Source organism: Pygocentrus nattereri, chromosome 7, assembly GCF_015220715.1.
Source record: "Pygocentrus nattereri isolate fPygNat1 chromosome 7, fPygNat1.pri, whole genome shotgun sequence".
Classification (NCBI taxonomy): Eukaryota; Metazoa; Chordata; class Actinopteri; order Characiformes; family Serrasalmidae; genus Pygocentrus; species Pygocentrus nattereri.
In genome coordinates this window covers 24438259-24462415 of record NC_051217.1, presented here as the reverse complement: position 1 = coordinate 24462415, position 24157 = coordinate 24438259, and the positions used below count along the sequence as shown (strand labels likewise).

General features: G+C 39.8%; 1 protein-coding gene across 20 annotated transcripts in view; it reads right to left on the bottom strand.

Annotated features, from left to right (window-relative positions):
• ppfia1 (PTPRF interacting protein alpha 1) overlaps positions 1 to 24157 on the bottom strand; it is a 115636-nt gene that overhangs the window by 15606 nt on the left and 75873 nt on the right. For 9 of the 20 annotated variants that reach the window (XM_017719530.2, XM_037539834.1, XM_037539833.1 and 6 more), the window contains 10 exons: positions 22821 to 23044; positions 20562 to 20793; positions 16195 to 16224; positions 14222 to 14340; positions 11536 to 11708; positions 9252 to 9342; positions 7520 to 7531; positions 4793 to 4874; positions 3832 to 4032; positions 2220 to 2282 (listed from right to left, as the gene is read on the bottom strand). In XM_017719530.2, the coding sequence (XP_017575019.1) occupies positions 2220 to 2282; positions 3832 to 4032; positions 4793 to 4874; positions 7520 to 7531; positions 9252 to 9342; positions 11536 to 11708; positions 14222 to 14340; positions 16195 to 16224; positions 20562 to 20793; positions 22821 to 23044 (1227 nt within the window). The remainder of the gene's footprint in view (positions 1 to 2219; positions 2283 to 3831; positions 4033 to 4792; positions 4875 to 7519; positions 7532 to 9251; positions 9343 to 11535; positions 11709 to 14221; positions 14341 to 16194; positions 16225 to 20561; positions 20794 to 22820; positions 23045 to 24157) is intronic. The other 11 variants (XM_017719534.2, XM_017719533.2, XM_037539836.1 and 8 more) reach the window with 4 other exon arrangements.

Here is a 24157-nt window from a genome sequence, read left to right as displayed (position 1 = left end):
GAGCCCATGAGGCTCATTTTAGGAGCCGGATCATCACATTAATGATACATTTGAGTCACTGACCTAAAGAAGTGTAAACTATTGAGTCAGAGAGATCAGATTTGAGGAAAAAATCTGATTTGAGAAATGAGACTCATAATGTGAACAAGCCGAAGTGAATATTCACTGAAACAGTCATGCATGTATACAAACACTACAAAAACAAAAGCACACATGCAGTCTACACACACATTTTTTATATATACATATATATGTTCAAAAGTATTTATCACCAAAGACTTTTGCACAGTACTATATATATATATATATATATATATATAAAAAAAATAATAATAAATGATATAATAAAATAAAAAATAATAATGTATACACACACATGGACAGACACTAGGGCCTCAGTGATATGGAAATGTTGACAGATTTAAGGAGCTACAAATTCTGATAACCAGTATAATTTTAGACTCTATGCAGTTTTTCCACTGTTACACATTTAATCATCATTCCTGTAGCCAGTTTATCCAAATTGTCTAACTTTCTCACTGTGGTCTCAGATACCTGAGGTCAAACAAACAGAACAATTTATATAACAAACAATGTAATGTTGGGGGCGGTGCATCCAAGAACTGTTGTTGGGGTCTGAACATCAGCTCATATTTGTCTTATTTTGTGTCAGTTTCTTCCACATAAAAGGTTTGTTTTTGTTCTTGCCATAACGTATGTGTTTAGGTTGAGTTAAGCCTGTATTACTGTATTAAAGTACAAAGCACAGAAACATGAAGCCATCATGAATCAGGGAGATATTAAATTTAGCAAAACTTATAAAATACAATAAGAAATTTGTAAATAAACAAATATCAGTGTTTTACTGATGGCATGTTACTGATGGTGAAACATTTGTGTAATCTTAAAGGTGCACTGTCTAAGATTTGGTAATCTGGAGACCTCTGTGGGGGAAACGTGTAACTGCATGTGATGTGCAGAAAAACATTTTGTGGCGTGTGCTGTAAAAAGGATTTCAAATCGATTTCCTTCTAAACAGTGTGAAGGACGCATTGTCCGAGGATGTGAGTGGATTTTCTACTGCTGTCATCGCATCTTCATCAGTATATTTAAGCAGTAGAACACAGAGGCAGTCCGTTATCTCAGAATAACATCATTGTGATTTGGTGGCCGTAGATCATCACAGCCGTGATGTTATTGGTGATAACACACTCCTCGAGTGCTCTACTGCTTTAATACAACAGTTAAATAAATACAGTAAGAAATGAGTGAACTGGCCGTGAACGCAGCGTTTAATGTTTTAATGTTCAGTTCCTTCCTCCAAATTATAGTTCCTTAACGAGCAGCTTGTTGCTACGTCAGAGTAACGAGCTCCGCCCAATCGCTGCACAGCCGGTTGTTCGTTCTCCAGATCCTTACACTAAATTCCCAAACTGTCATCACCACTGAGCAGTTTTTCAGTCGGCAGCTGTGACAGAAGAACTGCTAAACAATCTGGAATCAGCCAGAAATGAACCCAATACCAACGTCTCGTCTGATCTTCAGAGTCTGACCAAATCAGACTGAGCCATAAAACTGACCCAATATCAGGTTCAGCTCAGTTTGGTCAGTTTTTCCAGATCAGTATTAATGTTGTTTTGTTCCAGCCATTTAGTTTGTTGAATGGTATTGGGTTCATTTCTGGCTGATTCCAGGTTTTTTAGCTGTTCTTCTGTCACAGCTGCCGACTGAAAAGCTGCTCAGTGGTGACGACAGTTTGGGAATTTGGTGTCGTCTCGTCTTCAGAGTCGGACCAAATCGGCTGTCGGTCAAATGTGATCTTAACAGTGTCTGTTTTCTGTTTGTGGCAAAGTAAGAAGTGAAAACGTTCAAAAAGCTTGAGCATCTCCTACAGCTGTCAAAGTCGTTGCTTAGCAACAGCATCTCAGCGGAGTGACAGTGTTTGTGAGAAACCTGTGATGTTATGGTAAAATAAGAGCAGAGTTAAATGCCTCTCAACCAATCAGCTCGCCTGGCTGGAACTCACTGTAGTATAATGCAGTGTAACAAATACATTAATGTATAATATTAAATGCGCTATATAATATAATTTAAACCAAATGACATATCAGCCAGGCCCCAAACACAAACAAACAGAAAACAAAACCAAAGTTTAGGAGAGTGGATCTCGAGGCGATCTAGGTGAAGCTGGCACCGTGGCAGGTGATCATGTGACTAACCGTGGGCGGCGTGGCTGCCAGGCTCTCCATCTCCTCATGGGTAACCCACACATTCCCCGTGGACTAAATCACAGGGAGCCAAATCAGCAGAGCCGTGGGGAGAACCGAGCACAATTCCACCAGTGAGGAAACGTGAAACGAGCGCAGGGAGGGAGGAGAGGAAGGGATGAGTGAAAGAAGACAGATCAACAAAGCAGAAAGAATCCAGCGTTCTGCATCAGATTTCCAATAAATAAACCTAATGTGTGCTGAGAACAGTGTGAGTGATTCAGTGTTAGTCAGAGTGAGGAAGAGGAGGAAGAACATGCTCTGATCAGAGAGAGAAAGACAGGGCACCACGGCAACCCTTTATCAAAACTTATTCGGCTATTGTTCCTAACCTGGAAAAGCGTTTCACACCAAACCACTCAGAACCACTCTGTTTACATCTTAACCATTGATTAGCACAAAAAAAAAAAAGATCATTTTCCATTCTATGGCTCACTACTATGCAAAAGCAGCACACTCCTTTCCTCTTTTCACTGATTTTTTCTGGAAATGAAAGATAAAGCTGAAGACTACTCATTACTAGCTTATTTATTACTATTTACTATCACCTGATTAGATTCGCTCTGATTGAAACAGACTTTGATCCAGTCCTATTTCTTATTTTTACCCCTACCCCTTGGGAGTTTTTCCTTGCCACCATTGCCACTGGCTTGCTCATGGGGGCTTGCACCCGGATTTTCTTTTCTTTTCTTTCTGTAATATTGATTGTTCTGTAAAGCTGCTTTGTGACAACATCTGTTGTAAAAAGCGCTATATAAATAATTTTGCTTGCTTGCTTGTTACTGAGCTACAGGGCAGTGGTTGAGATCTTCCCTCTGAAATGAGACTCTGAAATAAAAGAGCATCACTTCATTAACAGCTACTATCGCTGCTCTGTAGGCGACCCTGCCCGCCTGCAGTGACAGCACAGGAGGGTAAAGTTCAGCTCCTCACTGCTGGGCTTTAGTTACATTTATGGATCATACACCTTCATTATTTATGATCATTCTTGTTCAGATTTTCCTGCTCCACCTTAAAGAGGGATCCCTCAGGCATCACAATGTAACTGCTGCATCATTTAAGGTGGAACGAGAAATTTAGCTACGGAGACAGCAGCATAATACTAGGACGTGGCGACCCCTAAAGGGAGCAGCCGAAAGAAGAAGATGAAAGAAAGGACCATAATACATTGAAACAACATTAAACTAAGATAAAACTTTTATATATGTTTATTGTCATTTTTTCTTTGGTCTCTTGGTCTCCGTCTTGCTGTTTTTTTTTTTTATTTCTCTTATCTCTCTGGAGGCTCTGTTTGGAGGCTCACATAGCCCAAACACTTCACCCCACCCCTCTATCTCAACAATAATCAGGACACCCTACCGCTAGACGTGAACACACAAAACAGAGGGGTCGGACTGAACAATAGGGGAGAGGGGTGAAATGGGATTGGGCCTTAGCCTTGCTTACTGGAACGCAGCCCATTATTCCCAGTTTCCTAACTACTGTCCTCATAAAGCTGATAAGAGAGAGACCAGTTGGAGCTCTGCAAGCGGAAGGCAGCAGTGTGTGTCTTTGTGCGTCCTACCGTTCTGGAGGTGGGTGGAGCTGAAGGACTGGTCAGAGACATGATCTCCTGTATGGCGAGGCGCAGTTTGAGGCGGTGCAGCGGGTTACTGATGCCGATTTCCCTCTGGATTTCCGTGTCCGACAGCGCGGACATAATGGCACCGCTCTTCACGTTGGCACGACAGGCTGCCACATACCACGCTGGCATACCAACCCACAGCTGGATAAGAAGGAGAAAAAAAACAAAAAACGATGTAATTTTAACTTCTTTCCCCCCTTTACACATTTTAACAACTATAGCCATTGTTTAAATGCAAAAATCCTTGCCAATCTGGTACAGATTAAGACTGAGGTGTTTATTCTCAATCTGACGGAAATCTGTTTAAATGCTCAGGAATCCAATCCAAAATTACACTCATGCTTAAAGAACCACTTAGTGTAGACGTTTCCATGATATCTGGCATCACGTGAGGTCCGCTCAGAGAGAGATGAGCAGCAATGAGCAGTGCTTGTGTTTTTAACTGCTTTAAAATGACGTCAGACTGAGGAAAACGTCCTTCACATGTCCTTATTAAAAGAAGGCCGAGAGGAAGACGTTGTGTTCTGAGACACAAAGGCTGGACGTCTGTCCCACCGCCACCTAATTTTGTTGGGGGAAAACAAATTTAGGATGTTCTAGCTAACTTCTTGTGAATGTGTGCTGTAACCAGGTTCCAGTTAGGGCTTTGTTCCAGTTAGGCCGTTTAATGTTAGGGAACATTAAACGGTGGTGGCAGCTCTGTGTCAGGACTCTTTACTGAAAGAGACACTGTAAAACACATACGAGCTCAGATATACAACAATGTCTGTCACAAGCTTCAGCCAAAACATATGGAACATCTTTTAAAAGCTTCAAATGTCTGTATTTAATGTTTAAGGTTGAGGAAAAAATATTTATGGCCTGAAGTGACAAATAATTTTAAGCATGTCTATCATTGTACCTCCAGCCAGGAAACCACAGTCGGTCCGTCCCACTGGGCGAAGGGCAGCCCCTGTCTGCGGGCCTCCTCCAGCAACTCATGCCTTTAGAAACACAGAGAGGAACAAATAGGACCATATATACCTCAACAACTCCCACCCCCCCAAAACCCCCACACCAGGGCATCAAACACCAAACCCACCACACAGTGACATCCCCCCAACATAGTAAAGCCCCCCACAGAAAGGAATGCTGGATATACAGAATGCCAAATGCATTCGGTCATGCTGAGAAGAAAAGAGATGCAGATATCAGTCATTTATTTACTGTATTTATATTTTTTAAGGCACTGAGAACATGGTCATGTTCCAGGAGAGGAAGACTTAACATGCGCCACGAAAAATACCACGTTAGTACACACACACACACACACACACACACACACACACACACACACACACACACACACACACACAGATAGACGTGCTGATGAAAAAAGGGATAAAAAGATAAAGGAGGAGAGTTTTGCAGCCAGCCCACACGTCCAGACAAGCTGTGGACCATTCAGACTCATTCAACCAATCAGACCCAACAACATGGCAAAAAACATTCAGCAGGACTGAAACTAAAGCAAATCTAAACTGGCTTACAGTGCACAATGCATTTGAATGTAATAATATTAATAACAACAACAATAATAATTTTATTATTATTATTATTATACTACATAAAAATTACAGAAAGAGCAGAAAGTGTGTTTTTATCAGCAAAAATGCCCTGACATTCGAGTCACTCTACAGAAATGTCCACTTTTCTGTCTCTCCATAGGAGTCACTGGCGTCACTGATGGTCACTGGTGTTGCACATAATAAAGGAAACACCAGAGACGTTTGTAATGAACAATGCATTTTACAGAATGGCTGCTACAGAACATCAAACCACACACTGTCAGTCATGGAACATCCACTAAAATATGGAATTTAATCCATTTGTGTTCTATTTTTTCACAATGACCTCAGAATAAAGTCGGTCACATCAGTGACGTCTGCTAAAAGCTTCCTATAAGATCATGAGCTGAATGAGAAAACCTCTGAGAACTGAAAGACACAGTGGACTCACCATGAGCTTTTCTTCATAGAACCTCAGAAAACAGGTCAAAGGAATGAGTGACGTAATCAGCGTGACTTATTTCAAAATAAGAGTTTTTTGTTATGTAGTAACACCAGTGACACGACTCCTGGGGAACTTTCATTATATATTTTATAATATTTATTTGGTGTTTGTTTTCTTTGTCATTTAACTTATATATTCCACAGTTATGTATAGATTATTGCAGTTAAAATAGCAGAAAAACATTTTTTTTTTTACCTAAAAATGTGTCATTCTTTACACATGACTGTGGGGACAAGCTCTACTGTGTTGACTGGAATTCTATATGACTGATTTAAAAACCAATATTGATTAATTGTGGCTCAAGAAGGTGAAACTGCTAAAATGTCATTGTTTTATTTTAAAATGTAAATAAATTGTAACCCAAACATGTTATTTAGGTGCAATTGACTTTTCAATAGATTGTCCCATTAGCAAATAAACATTAATGCAGTAAAAAGTAACAAGAACTTCGTATTTTTAAAGAGAGATGTTGTGAGCTTGCTTGAAGAGCCACTTAAATAAACATCAAACCATCATTCTAGCAGTTGCTAGATGTTAGACGATAGTGCTAACAGCTCTGCTCACCACAGAACAGATTCAATTCTGAATAACAGAAGCTTCACTGGTGCAAATTTAGATAATAACTCCAATCTGAGGCAGTGAATTGGAGAGGCTGGTTCTGGACGGACAGACTAAATTAAACCTGTTCCTAACCGGCTCCTCTAGCCTAGTTAGGTAGGAGGCGTCGAGTGAGTGCTGGTGCTTGTGAAATCACACTTTGTGTACTAATATTATTCACATTTATTAAACAATTAGTGCTTTTCTGAGCAAATGAACTCACTGATCTACATAAACACCTTTACTTCTCCCTTTCTCAGGTGTCTAAAACGTCTCCTGTGTGCGTGGACTTGTCTTGCGGCCTCTCTGAGCACCAAACCTCCTCACAATAATAAGGGTCACTTATATAAGGGTCCCGAAAACGCTGCACCTCCAGTACAGACAGAATGTCTTCTCTGTCCAAAGAATTATATATTCAGTATTTCCAACTTATAACCTTTTAATGTCAATTAATGCAAAGCGTGATTATAAAGTGATTATGGACATTTTTGCACTCTATTGGTTCATTACTCATGAAATTCCCACTCAATTTAAGCAACTTAAATGAATACTACATTAACATTTAATCACATGAGAGCAACCATAAAAAAGGCACAGCTGGTGCATTTAAATGATGTAGAAAAATAAAAAGTGACAAAAAACAAAATGCAATAACACGATCATAATCTGCCCGTTCAGTAAGAGAAATAATGAGTGCTGACAGTGCAGTACCAGCTGTAACCACTAGATGCCGTTCGTCCTCGTCAGATGATGTTTTCTCCATCTAAAGTGATTAACATCAACGAGCACTCTCAGACTAAAGCAGGACCCCCATTAGAGGGTCACAGGCATATTCAGGGGGGTTTGGGGTTAGTAGGAGTGCAGGCAGTGAAAGGCAGGCATGAGAGCAGTGCAGGAAGTCCTCCATGCCGGAAACACTCCAAGACGGAGCTCGATGGAGAGAAAAGAGATGAAGTGAAAGCAAAATGAAGCCACTTACCCCGTTTTCGGACTACAAATGACATGAACAAATGGATGAAATAAAAAAAAAAAGGGAGGGAGAAAACAAAGACAAACAAAATCAGCCAACTAAAGAGTGACCTGAAGCCAAACCTCAACTGGTGAGCCACATCAGTGAAGCTCTACATGAAGGAGATTCTCATTAATTAAAACAGATGAACATAATTCTTAAAAGTAATGAATGATGATTCAAAAAAGTGACCAAGCCTAATTTCTGTAATTGTCTGTGCTGGAAAACTGATTGTTCGCTTGCTTCTACACTTACAGGGGAATTCCACCAACTTTTCAAAATTCCTGCACAGATTTATCAATATTTTACCATTTACATTCCATATAAAACCTCAGAAGACTCGTGTAGGTTCACTGGTGATTTTGATAGTAAATAAAGTCTCTATATTTGTGTTGTAGGAATGGTGACCCCGGGTTCCTATCACCACCACTGTAAAGATATCTGAACTGTGTTAAAGTCCTAATAAACAGCCACAGATTAAACTCTGTTACCTCATTGTGAAACCGCTGTTTTTAATATAAATAAATGTAATGCTATAATTAAAAGTGATACAAACTAGGTTTTATGTGCTTTTTACATAGGAAAAGTAAATTGGACATCATCTGGTCAACTGGGGACACAAAGCTTATTCAGACACAAAACACCTGTTAATATAAAGTGTAAACAGGCTCATTGTGTCCTGTTCCTATAAGACCAAATGTAAAGTATGTGCTAGAGGTTGAGAGAAAGACACGAATAGAAGCTAAGTACTTATCTTTTTAGTCTTACTTTTCAATAAGCAGGACAAAACGGAGGAAGACTATTATTTAAATGATGAGTTTTCCAAGCTGGCAAGAATCAACAGACATTACTCTTCAGCTCAGGTCCTGGCTTGGTCTCTTTTTCCCACTAAAACATTAGGCCTGGTGATGAATGTGCTGAGATGGATGGTGCAAGGCGGCTTTCAAAACGAGTATGCAGTGAAACACTAATGCAGTGGGAGTGAGCGAGTGCCACTCAGCGGGTAAGAAAGGAGCCACAAATCTCTTGTGCCTGAAATTAAACAGTCATTTAACAAATATACAAACTCTACAATCTAGAAGACAGATACAGACTGTAGTCCATCTGTTTCTCTGCTGCTGCACAGTTTGTGTTGGTCATCCTCTAGTCCTTCATCAGTGGTCACAGGACGCTGTTGGCTGGGTATTTTTGCTTGGTGGACTATTCTCAGTCCAGCAGTGACACTGAGATATCTAAAAACTCCAGCAGCACTGCTGTGTCTGATCCACCCTCACCAGCGCAACACACACTAACACACCATCACCACGTCAGTGTAACTGCAGTGCTGAGAATGACCCACCACCCAAATAGTACCTGCTCTGTAAGGGTCCATGGGGGTCCTGACCACTGAAAAACAGGGTAACAAAGTATCAGAGAAACAGATGAACTACAGTCTGTAACTGTAGAACTACATGGTGCACCTACACAGTAAGTGGAGCTGATAAAATGGACGATGAGCGCAGAAACAAGGAGGTGGACATGATGTTAAACCTGATCTGTGAATCTTATTTATTTACCTTCTAAAGCCCTTCAAATAAACCCGCCATGCTTATAAATAGCAGAGCTGAGGTTTTCGCTCCAGGAGATGTGGTTTTAAAGGCTTCCATTGCGACATCTACAGTGAATCTCTGCAGAGAAGTGAGAGAGACAGTGGTGAACCTACTTCTTCTGCAGCTTCCTGTTCTTCTCACCAGGTCCTCCGAGCTTACTGAGCACCAATCCATCCTGGGAACCATCTCCGTCTGGAGTGCCTGCTGTGGGAACATCATGGAAAATCTCAAAACGTGGATTTCTGTAAACTCTAGATGTTTGTTCATCTTATTCATCATACGTGTTACATCTCACTCTAGACACTGTAGCACTGCTGAAGGATGCAAACAGGCGGGTTTACAACAGATGTAGTAATTGTTATTTCTTTTATTTTGGCCGAAATGCCTCTTTAAGCGAGGAGAAAAATCCCTGTGATCATCTGATTTAGTTTACTGTTCATCACAGAGTCGTTCTTGGTCTGAAGAGCTGGGGCCGGATCCACGAAGGCTTTAAGAAAAATCTTGAAAAGGTCTTTAAGGTCTTGAAACACTAAACAGTTTATAAGGATGTTCTTAAGCTCAATTCTCAAAGTTCTCAAATAGAAAATTCTTAAAATCTGGAAAATGAAGGAAAATCTTCATTGATTTCTTATGTTGGTTTCATTGCATTTTACCACATACCATAAGAGGTGAGAGATATGTTTTAAATTTGCATTATTTCTGTTATTTGGTTTATTAATAACAACAACAACAACAATAAATGTTACATTTATATAGCGCAAAAAAACAAACAAACAAAAAACTAAGCAGTGGAGAAGGAAGAAAAATGCGCATTAAAGAGAAAAGTCTTTAAGTCAGATTTTAAGGAGGAAAAAGAAGAGCAGTCCCTGAGGGATTGAGGAAGAGAATTCCAGAGTTTGGGGGCTGTGGCACTGAAGGACCTCCCTCCCAAAGTGGAGAGTCTGGTGCTGGGACAGCAAGTCCTGAGAGAGTGAGAGGGAGTGCAAGAGACCAGAAGTTCTCTGAGGTAGAGGGGAGGAAGGTTATGCAGGCTTTGAAAGTGAGTAGTAACATTTTAACGTTATACGGGATGGGACAGGATGCTGAGTGTGGGTGAGAACTCCGGCCGCAGAGCTCTGAATGTCCTGTAGCTTTAGTATCGATTTTAATCCACTCAGAGGAGCAAAATGGAGAAAATACATCAAACCAAGCATTTAAACCATTTGTGAACAAGATCTAAAGGTGATGGAGGAAGAACCAGGGAACAGGATAATAATCCACATAGGAGGATATGATAACTGGAGTGAAGGACGAGGATGAGGAGCAGCGGAGAAATTTAAACACTGACGTTGTCGACTCTTAAAGCCTGAGAGAAGCGCGAGGCTGTCGTACGGTTAAGAGAACAATTCAGAGCGGAATGTTTTCAAGAATAACACTTCTCAGAATGAATTCTTATTAAAATAATTAAGACAATAAGAGTCCTGAGAAGTTTTTTGAAGAATAATGTTTTTCTTAAGAATGAAGTAAAGAAAAAACACATTTAAGAAGATTTTCCTTAATCCTTCAACATTCTGCTCAAACATTTGGTAGAGCACATTTTGAGTCAGTATATATGCCACAAAGTGGTCTACCATCTCGTAAATGTCAATATTTTTAAAAATGTGGGGTCAAAACAAAATAAAGAGGAAAAAAAAAAACAAAAACACCAATTTTTAAAAAATTTCGCCAAACAAATAAAAGGTAAATAAATAAATTCCTTTGCTTTTTTCTTGGTGAGGACATTAAATGGTTCCGATACCTTCACGAATCCGGACCCAGGCTTTAAATCAGGCCTTCTTTTCCAAACTACAGTTAAAAGCTCTGAAGCTCTTCTGACCCAGAGAACAACTGAAAGGTGCTGAGGAGTGACATCATAAAGATGAAGTGGGTGTGGCTCTTCTTGGCGTGGTTACTAATAAAGCAGCACTTCCACAAAACTGGCACTGATATTAACACGTGTGATAATGTTTGTTTTCTTCTAAATGAACCCTCTTCAGCTTTCATATAAGCAATGACTGCAAATCCATCCAAATTAAAACACTGAAAAGCTGGATGTCGAGTACAAATGTCCTTCGTTTTGTTTAATCAATGCACTTTAACCATCAACAATCCCAGTGAGCGCCTGTGCCATTAGAAATGCTCTTGTGGATAACTGTAAAAGTGCATTAGGAGCTGCTTCAGCTGATTTAACATCCGATGGTAAAGCTATTTTTGTCAGACGCAGCTCAAGATCAATTACACTGCAGTAGATGGGAGACTCGGACAAAGCGAGTCTGCCTGAGCTTCAGCAAATCCTACGTTTACTCAATCAAATGCCAGATGTTAATTGAATTAATAAGAGTTTAAAGTGGATTAAAGGCTGACGGAGTAGGTTTGTACCTTGGCCGGGCGAGTCTTTGCCCGAGGGGTTTGGCCGTCCCTTCTCTTTCTTCCCGAAAAGGCGGCCGATGGAAGACTTGATGCTTTTCTTTTTCGCAGCCTTGTTGAGGGAATCCTGGCTGCTGTTACTGCTGCTGGGGTTACTGCCCTGACCGTCCTGCAGTCCAGCAATACTGCAGAAACAAAGAGGATGAGGTGAGAGAACATTCCCGTGGAGAACACGACCTCGAGTGTTCTACTGCTTTAATACAGCAGTTAAATAAATATAGTAAGAAATGAATAAACTGGCCGTGAACGCGGCGTTTAATATGTTTTGATGTTCAGTTCCTTCCTCCAAATTATAGTTCCTTAACCAGCAGCTTGTTGCTATGTCAGAGTAACAAGCTCTGCCCACTCGCTGCACAACCAGCAGTTCGCTCTCCAGCTCCTTACACTAAATTCCCAAACTGTCGTCACCACTGAGCAGCTTTTCAGTTGGCAGCTGTGACAGAAGAACAGCTAAACGACCTGGAATCAGCCAGAAATGAACCCAACACCATTCACCAAACGTGTTGTCTGATCTTCAGAGTCTGACCAAATCAGACTGAGCCATAAAACTGACCCAATATCAGGTTCAACTCAGATGGTCAGTTTTTCCAGATCAGTATTAATGTTGTTTTGTTCCAGCCAGTCTGTAAAGCTTCTTACAGCCCGTTTAGTTTGGTGAATGGTGTTGGGATTGCTGACTGAAAAGCTGCTCAGTGGTGACAACAGTTTGGGAATTTAGTGTCGTCTCATCTTCAGAGTTGGACCAAATCAGCTGTCGGTCAAATGTGATCTTAAGTGTCCGTTTTCTGTTTGTGGCAAAGTAAGAAGAAAAAACTTTCAAATGGCTCCTACAGCTGTCAAAGTCATTGCTTAGCAATGGCGTCTCAGTGGAGTGATACAGTGTTTGCAAGAAACCCATGATGTTATGGTGAAATAACAGCACATTTAGAACGCTGATCAACCAATCAGCTCGCGTGGCCGGAACTAACTCTTGTATATGTGCGTGTTCATTGTCCTTTGAATTTGATCAACATTTAGATGTCCAATTTTATTTTGACATCCCTAACCTACAGTCATGTGCAAAAGTTTGGACACCTGAGGACAAATTCCATGTTTTTGCTGATCTAAATAAAAAAAGTTAAATACTTCTGCACATTTTAATATACAATTACTTTTTATTCATTGAAAGTAACATATTGGTAAAAATAAACCATAAAAATGTGGACTGTGCAAAAGTTATGGGACATTTTACATTTCCCCCCCAAAAAGTAAAATGCCATATTTAAGTGTGTTCTCTGTAGAGGCTCTGTACTCTGTAGAGTAATATTACTATGCAGGTCAGTTGTAAAGGGATTTATAAATGTGCTTTGTGTCTATAGAGTAAGATTTTTCCAGTTGAAAGACAAGGAAAATCCCCTTCTGATGATGCATCTTGAAGGTGAGGGACTTCAAGCAATCATGAAAATCAACAAAATTATAGACTCAGAGACCCACTTAGAATTTGCATATCGTTGCTGTCGGGACGAAACCTTGTATCTCCATTTTTATCTTTTGTCGTTTTCTGACATTACCAGAAACTGGCAATTGTTCTTTATCTTGTGTCAAAGTTTTATGATGAAGGGACCAACAGAAATTTTCCAAAATGACTTTTTAGACCATTACTTACAAAATTATTAGCTACCGTTTTGGAGATACAAGGTTTCGCTCTAACAGCAGCGATACAAGGGTGTCACAATATGTCACTCTTATTCTTCTTTTATTTTATTTTATTTTTTTTAATACAAGGTTTTAAAAATGCATGCTGAAAGTAGAGCATAACTACATTTCTTGGAGAAAAAATTAAATATATAAAAAATTATATAATATAGTATTTATATAATATAGTTTATTATATAGTTTACAATAAAGTTATATAATATACTATATAATTGTATAACAAAGTATAAACAATATATATATATTTTTGTTTGTTTTATTATATAACAAAATACAAATTACACATGTAATATATATTACAAATAATAAATAAATACACATTTATTACATTTTTAAAATATATTGTGACACCAAATAATATGTATTGTATCATGAAATTTGCCTACAATTAGTTGGACCATTACTTACAAAATTATTAGTTATCATTTTGGAGATAGAAGCTTTTGTTCTAAGAGCAGTGATAAGGGTGTCACGGTAGGTCAATCTTTTTTTTTATGTTAGGCTTTGACAATACATGCAAAAGCATAACTAAGAGTATAACTACATTTCTTGCTGTAAAATAGAGAAAATGTATAAAGAAATATTGAAAATTCTATATGTAACTAATTATTTATAATATAATTTTTAAAATTATATTTTAATGTATACATCTTATATTTATACTATATATAATTTAAAACAAATGTAATATAAATTACATCATAAATAAAAATTGATTACATATCAAACATATTTTGACACAAAATGACAACCCGCATCATATGACGAATTTTGCCTATGGTTCCACCCCTACTAGAGTGAGCTGACTAGGTGTGTGTCTCTACGTCAGACGTGAAGTGTGACACTATTTCACTCTTCTACTCTCCAGGACAGAATCCTCTGATTATACAGCACATACCCACAGAAGAACGTCACAACACAAGTGTATGTAATGATGTTTCACCTCCGGATGTCTCGGATATCTTCGTGACTGGCGGCGTGTCCCTTGCTGAGCCGCATGGAGCGAGGGGTCGACGGCGGGGACGTCTCACACTTGATCGTGGCCTTGTCGTCTTGCACAGGCTGAGCACAAATAAAATGCATTAACTAAGTGAGCATTAAAGAACAAATATCCTTAATATCTCTAATTTATTTCCCCTCAAAGGCATTTCAGATATCTGTGTGGTTTTGTGTATTAAAAACAGCCATAATTCATTTCTACACCAGCATTTTCCAGCTTTATCCTGTAGAATTAAATGGGCTATTTTACTGCGCCTTTAAGACTGACATGTAAATGAGCTCTGTTTTCATTGGCTGCCCTGTATTGTGCCTGCAGGCTGAAACAGGTCTTATTCCTTCAGCATGAGTGGGCGGGGCTAAGCTGATGTAGGCTGAATAGGTGTAAATATGCAAATGATCTGATTTTTGTGACATCATAAAAAAGCAATGAATACAGAATGGGCTGTTTTTGTATGTTTACATGACATCTTAGTCTTATTTCAAACAGAAGTAATGAAAACTAATTTCTCCACTATATGGGCCCTTTAAAGGGGAAATAAAATCAGCACTTTTTTTATTAGAGCTAACGAGAACCACATTAAGTGCACTAAAGTAATAAAGACAAAGTGTTTCAGAGAAACTCGTTTGTGGTCGTAAGCAAATCTCACATTTCCAAGCTTTACAAACCAGTCAATTACACACCAGACTCACAAAAAACTTCAAAAGAAGCTCAAAACCAAAATTAGCCTCTTTGAAATTGCAGGCAAGCAGAATAAAGATGACTGACTGCCGGCAAAAATAAAAATAACGTGTCAATAAACGCTGAGCTGAAACGTGTGGCCTGTTAGTTTCATTTCAGCTCACATCAACATACAGAGCGCATGCAGTTAACTTCTCAGAAAGAAGCTACTTTAAGATGTTTTATTCAAGGACAGGAACTGTATGAACAGAATTATTATTATTCGTAATCAAGTTACTAAAGTGATAAAAATGTGTCTAGTTACATTAATTATTTAATTCGTACTGATTTTCATTTGACCATTTTTCATTTATTTTAAAGTCTCCTGATAACGATCTGAAACTGCCAAATCAACAAAGCATGATATTTAACCATTTGTGTTTGTACACATACGTGTTTAGAAAAAAAAATTATATAACGTAAATTATATGACATGTAAATGAGCTCTGTTATGATTGGCTGCCCTGTATTGTGCCTGCAGGCTGAAACAGGTCTTATACCTTCAGCATGAGTGGGCGGGGCTAAGCGGATGTAGGCTGAATAGGTGTAAAAACTGGTGTACATACACATATACATACACACACACACACACACACACACACACACACCAACAAAGCATAACATTCTGACCACCTCCTTGTTTCTACACTCATTGTTTAGTCCTGACCACTGAAGAACAGGGTAACAAAGTATCAGAGAAACAGATGGACTACAGTCTGTAACTGTAGAACTACAAAGTGCAGCTAATACAATAAGTGAAGCTGATAAAATGGACAATGAGCGTAGAAACAAGGAGGTGGTCAGAATGTTATGTCTCATCGGTGTATGTAGCTGCTGTCAGAAGAAAACCTTGTATCTCCATTTTTGCAGTTTTTGAGACAATTTGAAAACACACACTATGCTATAGAAATGTCCCAATATGTCTCAGAAAAAAGTCTGGACCCATTGTTTTGTTTTTCCTTCTGTAAAGTTTTTATTTTGGAGACACAAGGTTTTAATCAGACAACAGCAAAATATATGTATATTATTTCAAGCTGACAAAGAAAAACAATCCTCTGTATTAAAAGCCCTTTGAAAGGCATGTCTGTGAAACAGAACTGAAGTGCCACTGCAGCTAATAATAACTAATAACATGAACAGGAGCGGCGATGCTGAGAGAGAAAGGCAGGCCGGAGCCAAGCAGAGTTCCTCCAGATTACCTTCCTACGATGCTTCCGCAAATCGCTAGGCTGTCGGAAGCATGCGAAGCAAAAGAGGGGAGAAAAAAGAGGAAGAGTTAGTGGCACAGCAAACAAGAAAAAGCAGAGAAGTCACACTCCATGCTGAAGGAAGGAGGAAGCACACACACACAGAGACACACAGACACACACACTTAAAGGAAAACTTCAGCATTTTCAGCCGAATCTCCACCTGCTGTATCCGCAACAAACATTTTTGTAGATCACTTTTCACAAAACCCACCTGATCGGCATTTTACACCATCCAATCCTGCCGAAAACCCAATTAGACTCGATACTGATACCTGACCATCGCTGAAAATGCCTGATGTCCTTTACATCGTGTGTAAATTTCATGACGAATAGACCAAAAGAAACGATATGAAAAAGAAATGATTTGGAAAAATTCTGGTTCCATTGATTTCCATTAAAAGTAAACTAGCCTTTTTTCCTTCTCCTGTAAAGTTACCATTTTGGAGATGCTAGATGTTATTCAGACCACAGTGATAGATATATAACACCACAAACCACAACTACTGCTACTGTTACAACTAACTACAAAAAATTATAATAACAATAAAAGTATGCCAAAAAAAGTCCAATTATTAAATGAGGAATTTTCACTACAAAGTTTTTCCTTAAAATATGATGAAAATGTTACTCAACTACTACTAAAGAAAAATAGTAATAATTATTACTCATAGTAGTAGGAATACAATACTAATAAACAAATAATAAATAATGAATGAATACATATTAACAGTCTTAATATTATTATTATTGTTATTATTTTCATCATTATCATTATAATAGAGTACAGAGTTTAATAAATATGGTCAATTAAATAATGTACACTTATGAGAACAATTATACAGGACTCTTATTGTGAAAGCTAATGAAGTTAATGCAAGTGAAGTGTTAAACTGTCAGTGAATTTATTTAGTTTTCATTTCTTAATTCTGCTGCGCCGTATCTCCCACTGTGTCCTGAATAATCCAGGACGGCAGATTTAAATCGGCTCTGAATTAGAATAACAGCTGAGTTAGTTGAGGCTAAATTACAGTCATGTGTGCTCAGTGTGCAGCGTTCATGGTTTGGATTGTGTTGTGTTTGAATGGCTCTGTTTCTGCCTTCATCATCATAATCATCAGTCTGAGCCGATGTCAGAGTTTAGGCGGGTAGACAGACACAGAGTCCGGTGGGTGAAGCAAATCTACCTGTCCGAAATGAAAATAACACTGGTCTGCAGTGATGGACTGTATGTTACAGGTGCATCTTACGGAGACCAGCTGGAGTTCTCCTTTAAAAAGTTCTTTTCTCATCATGAGCTCTCACACTCTCACCGTCTCACACAAACAGGAAGAGAGAGATTAGGTCAGTGAGCCACGCTGAGCAGAGAGCGAGAGCTGAAAGAGCTGAAAACACTTCAAACAACGAGAGACTCTCTCTGAAGACCATGTCCTCTCACTCTGAGGCTGTTTGTGAACGATAATCTGAACAGCACGACCTAAAAAAGCGCGTTCGAGTTAAAACCAACACCAGATTCGGCATGAAACACGCAGAGCTGCGAGTTTGTCTTCTTTTCCTCTCATCCCGGCTGGCATTTCCACGGTAAACACTCGTTTGGGGCGGCTCATTTTTCATGAGGCCTGATCGCTCATTTCCTGTTTAATCCCCTAAAATGTCCAACGGAAAGACAGGATGAGAGATGGCGGCACTTGGCAGAGCAAAACAAACGGAGCTCTCCAGGCTCCGCCCACAAATGAGCACTTCCGGAGGCTCTGTTGATCAAGCCGTACGGAACGCTGATAAAAAACTGTTTAATTAGGCTGGGGCCCAGTGACGGTTACCATGATAATGGCCCCTAATAATGATGAACCACCATCAGAAATCCTGCATGTTCAGCCGGAATAACCGACTCTAAATGTAGGTATTGTGATATAAACTGAGTCTGTTCTACAGTTTCTCATTAGGCTGTGCAAAAGCATGTAGTCTCAGACGGACTTTTTCAGCTTCTGCTTTACTCTGATGCGACATATCGTACAGACGGACGAAGAGAAGAAGTCTGAGCACAACCTCAGAGTGAGAGTGACTAAGAGGCGAGGACGGTACCTGCACTATGAGCGGCGCACAGCTAAACAGAGGGGTGGGGTAGGGCTGGTAAGCTACAGTCTGAGAGAGGGAGTGCTGGATGACATACGGATCATAGCAGTATTGCTGGGACAAAGACACATCACTATTACTATCAACACAAAACAGCACAACTACAAAAACTACACATACAAATGAACATAAACATGGATTAGTAACACGGAACAACACAATGATATGACGAACAGTCTACATTCAGTTTGCTTACATGCAGAGCTGGGCGATAAAATGTGTGTGGTATTACTTTCCGTAATCCTGTATAAACAGTAAAGGTTTAAACTCTGAGCAATCGCTGCTTTTGTTCCAGCAAGTGGCAAGGATGGAGAAGAAGTCTACCCATTCACTCACAACAGCGTGACAGCTAGCTAGCCACTTCCAAACGTACTATTATATACGTTTTATTTTTAAGTACTTTTTTGAACAGATTATTTTAAATCTATATTATTTTATCATATTCTTCACCATGTACGTGGAAGATTTAAAACGGCTAGGAATAAAAAAAATAGATAGTTAACAGAACTGCTATGTTTAACTAAGCTCTTTAGCTTAGTTTGCCATATCATCAGCTCACAAAAGAAAGCTGGTTAATCAAATAATCAAATGTCATCTGCTCCTGGCCACTGGTAGATTTCAATTGTTGTATTAATGAAAAAAATTTTTAACATTTAATTGACACTGTTATAAAACATGCACCTAAAATATCCTCATAAAATGGGTTTATACGCTGATGGTAAACAGCTCACTGCAGCTGGAGTCTCAAGCAACTTTCTGATAGGTCCAGGCTTTGTTGACATTTTCATCCCATTGCCAGGCTGAAGCCTTAATGTCAAACTGAACTGATGTTTCCAGTTGTGCTGACGTGTAAATCTAATGACTTCCGATCAGATTCGACCTGACTGGTAGCTATGCAAACTTAAGAACAATCTGATCAGAACTAGACTCGTTAACGTGGCAGCAGCACCGAACCTGAGATTAGAGCCAGTAAACGGTTCAATAGTGACACACCTGAACCTTTATCACCCTCTGCCTGCTCTAATAATGAGCTGCTGAGAACTCTTCAGAGCTTAATTAAGTCCTCAGCGAAGTCTTGCTCTGCTGGTTAGTTTGCTGTTCATGTTGCAGGTGACTCGTCTAGTGAATAAGATGTTTTGCATGCAGGTCATTTCAGGGCACTGGTTCATTCATACCGATGACAGATTTGAGTCACTTAAGCCTTTGATTCACAACAGGATTTTTAAAGTCTTAACAGATTATAAAACACTGGGCGTCTCACACTTTTGGGCAATTGAAATATTTGGGCTCACACACTAAACAATTAGGGATCACACACTGAACTGAACAGAGCTCAGTGAACTCACGCGAACTCACGCGAACTCACGCGAACTCACGCGAACTCACGCGAACTCACGCTACTAGGAGACGCAGATAAACAAACATGTAGTGTCTGCTGCTGCTTTCTCTGCCATTTGCACTGACACAGTAAAGAAGCAGCAGGTAAACATGTTTAATTGTGGATTTAAAATTGTGATCAGTTTGGTATTTAAGATTTAAAACAGTCAACTGTGCCTTGAACTCAGCTTGTCATAAGCTTTGCTCTACACGTGAGAGACTTTGCCAATTTTTCTTTGTTGATGCAGTATTTTCTTTTTTTGCGCTCTCAGTTTTCATTCAGGAATCAGTTCAGATTGAGCCGTTGACCAGTTTACTCGAGATTACACTAGATTACAAATTAAACGTTTAAATAAACTCCAGCTGAGTCTGACACATGATCGAGAGGCCAAAAATCTGAAACAACTCAATTCTCTCTCCAACCGTCGACTCCAACTGACCCAAAAATCTGCAGACTAGAGCCGCCCAGCTCAGACTTGGGTGCTAATATTGGGGTAAAAGCTGTGCAGTGTAATCCCAAGTTTACCTACATGAATGTGAACCATCATGTCAGAGAGATCAGATCTGAGCAAAAATCGGATTTGAGCAATGAGGACAGCAATGTGAACACAGCCCTGGAGACCTCTCAGATGGAAATGTGCTTTAAAGTGAACATTTAAAAAAAACGCATCTATAAAAAATGAACAATAATCATCAAATACGAGAGGAAAAATATATTGCAATAAGATTTCTTCGGCATCACCCAACCCTACATGTTCAGAGAAACACCAAGAATGGAGTAGGAATGTCAAATGTGCAAATGGTCTCACCAAGGTCATCACCCCCATACGGTCCACCTCTCTGTTGGGGCTGCGGGGGGCTCTGCGGGGGGTGGAGTGACCCGAGCCCGGTGGAGACGAACCAGAGTGCAAGGATCCGTGGAAAGGGGGCGGGATGGAGCCCATGGAGCGGAAACGGTCGCCGAGACTCTCGCCGCTGCCCACCCTCGACTCGATCTCCTCGGCCCTCATAGCCGTGTTCTCCTTCTCCTCCTGGATCATCCTGAACACAGAGATACGCAGATATACAGACGCTCAGCCACAGGAATGCAGCTCAGACAGGACACGGAATTACACAGGGAACTTAACAGAGTGACATATTCCTGATATAGAGAACTTTATGTGCTTTAAAGGGCCTTGACATCTGCCTCCCTAATATAAAAGAAAAAAAATACAATTAAAGAGTTTGATGTAGTATGTAAACATTGTCTAATTTTCAAGACACACCTAATATACTTTGAATGAATTCTTTAGTGATGTCACAAAAAAACATCTACAGCTGTTCATGCCCACCCATTAATGCTGAGTATTGACTGTTCGGGGCATTCATGGGCTGGAGGTTAGGTAACCAGCCTTGTGACCAGAAGGTCGCCGGTTCAATCCCCTGAGCTGACGGTACATGACTAAAGTGTGTGTGTGCTCACTAGTGTGTATGTGGTGTTAGACTGCACGGATGGGTTAAATGTAGAGGTCTAACTCCTTTGTGTGCAAAACACAGTTATGTAATGTTTCTGAAAATTCTAATCTTAAGTTATAAAGAAAGCGTTTCAACCCAGACTGCTTTCCGAATTAATCCCAATACAGAGCAGCCAATCAAAACAGAGCTCATTTACATATATCAGCCTGAAAGCCACAGTAAGAAAAAGAAATAAAGAGATGGTAATGTATAAATGAATGATGACAGCTTTTGGTACACATATTCAAGGGTCCTTTAGTAGAGAAAATGGTTCTATATAGAACCATCAACATTCAAAAAACCCTTAAGGTGTTTGAAAGGTTCTGTGCATTGTGAAAGGGTTGTTCAGATTGATGGAGAAGCCGCTGAAGATGGTTCTATTCAGAATGTTTTTAAAAAGCGTTCTACATATTACCCAAAAGCGTTCTTCTACTGTTAAGATGTCGAGCCTGTAACGATAGAAGAACCCCTTTTTGGTTCTATAAAGAACCGTACATATTATACACACTTTTCTAAACAACGCTTAGAGAACCATCTTTTTCTTTTTGTGTGTGTTGGGCTGGACAATATGACAATATTTATTGGTATTGTGATAAGTTATGCCGCAATCTGCTTTTCCGATCGTATCATGGATAACAGAGTAATTAAAATGCTTCCCAACAGCATGTTTTATTACATAAATGGCATAATTAGTCCCTTTCTATAGATTTAGTGCAGAACAGCTTGAGAAATGTTGGCTATTAATCTTTCTATTCATAGTTTTTGACAGTGTTTCTTTAAATGTTTTCAGATCATAAATAAACACTGACTTACCGAGTATTGTGAAAACTTCTTAAAGTATTGTGATATCACATTTTTGCAATATCGTCCACTCCTAAAATTCACCCATTCCAAAACTGATCCACGGATGCATTTTTACTCCCCAACAATGAGCAGCCAAATCGAGGATGTCATGCTCTTCTAGAGTACTTTTTTAGCCTCATCAATAAACAGGATTTCTGATAAAATGCTTGTGGTGTCCTGCTCAATCCAGTATTAGGCCAGAAACATCGCAAGTATACAAACGCAAATGTTACTGTGGCAGTTAAAACACTCAGTACTGAAGGGGGTGACAGAGGACGAATCAGAGAGCATCTACTTTTATTCCAACAGAAACGTGGACAGTAGAAGAGAGTGAACTGGTTCACTTCGTCTGCTGGAACGAAAAGACGATAAACCATCATATTTTTTAGGATAACGTGAGCCGTCTTTGTGTGAGACTTGACTGCTCGTCTGCTGTGTCAGTTGAGAAAACAAGCTGGCACAAAAAGACCCCTTGGACAGGCTTGGCTGCCGTTATAGCTCAGAATGGGTTGTGTTACAAAATTCATAGTGACATTTGACCGCAGCTACGCGTCAAACCTCGTCCACATAGATCAAAGCATCTGCGCCTGTTTCAGGCTTGAATATCAGAGGCTTCAATTTTTACTGCTTTAGTACAGCAGGTGGCGCTGTGTGTCTGCTCTCTAGACAGGACAGAGAAGTCTAGCCGTTCACTCACAACAGCAAGAACACAGTCGGTCCATGAGCTGTACCTGATCTCATTGTTTATGGCGTCCAGTTGCTCCTGCAGCATCAGTGCGAGCGTCTGTGCGTCTGCCTGTCCGGCAGGGGACAGCAGGTCCACTGAGCTGAAGATCGTCTCTCGGTCGTCCTCCATATCAGACATGTCCATGTCACTCTCGAACGCGTACGCGACTTTAGCTAGAACGTTGGCCTGCTGGACACGCTCCCACTCTTGCTCGTTGAGAGTCTGCACCTACAGAGAGCGAGACGGAGGGAAAGGAAAGAGCTTTAAGGATAGATGGGACTTAAACGTACAGTTACGTGAAAAATCAAATGTCTCTGTATTCAGCTAAGCTAATGTTCCACCCATGTTTATAGATAACGAGTTATACAGCATCAGAAACCTCAGAATTAAGTGTAATACCGAACCACTCAAGTTTGGTATGATTTGGGCATGCAGACTGCACCACGATAAAGTGAGTATTCCAGTAAACTCATGCAATCGCACAGCCACCACTGTGGGCAACTCTGGCAACACAGTGGCTGAAGCCAAACCGATAACTGATCTAGACAAGGCAGTAAAACCCATTTCTGCTTAAAGCTCAAGTGACCATTTTAATCAATAGTTTTGATTCTGAGTGCATTGCCTTCATTTTATTTGATTTGTTGCTGTAGTGATACCAAAATGACAGTGCTGTGTTACTTCTTCTGTGTCGCAAGCTGCACACTCGCTCAATAGATAGTGTGGAAAACAGTGTTGGGCCACCAGAACTGTAGCTTTAAGTGTAAAAGGTGAAGTATAGAGGTGTGTGGTTGGTGACGCAGCGTTTGATGAGCCAGTGAGACGCTGTTCGTTAAACATCTCCAAATCAAAGTTTAAGATGTTTCATGATTAAAGAGGATTTATTGAGATAAAATGGACGTCTTCAAATTCTCCTGTTGTATGTGCAAATTTACTCTACGAATAAGGTGCTGGAATGTAACTGCTGCACCATTTAAGGTGGAACAGAAAATAAAAGAAGAAGCTAACTTCAGTTTTTAAGCTTTATGCATATAAGCTTTATAAGATTTATGCGAACACACACACACAGACACATCTGACTTCAGCTTCATATCACTGAAGAATTAGGGGTGGGTGATAATAAATAACTGCCCCCCCCTCTTTGAAGGTGTATGATCCATAAATGTAACTAAAGCCCAGAAGTGAGGAGCTGAACTTTCCCCTCCTCTGGTGTCACAGCAGACGGGCAGGGTCGCCTACAGAGCAGCACTAGAAGCTTCATCAAAGACGTCATGCTTCGATAACCACAAACTACAAGACAAACTTCATAACATACAAATTTAGATGAACCAGCATCTGCAACAC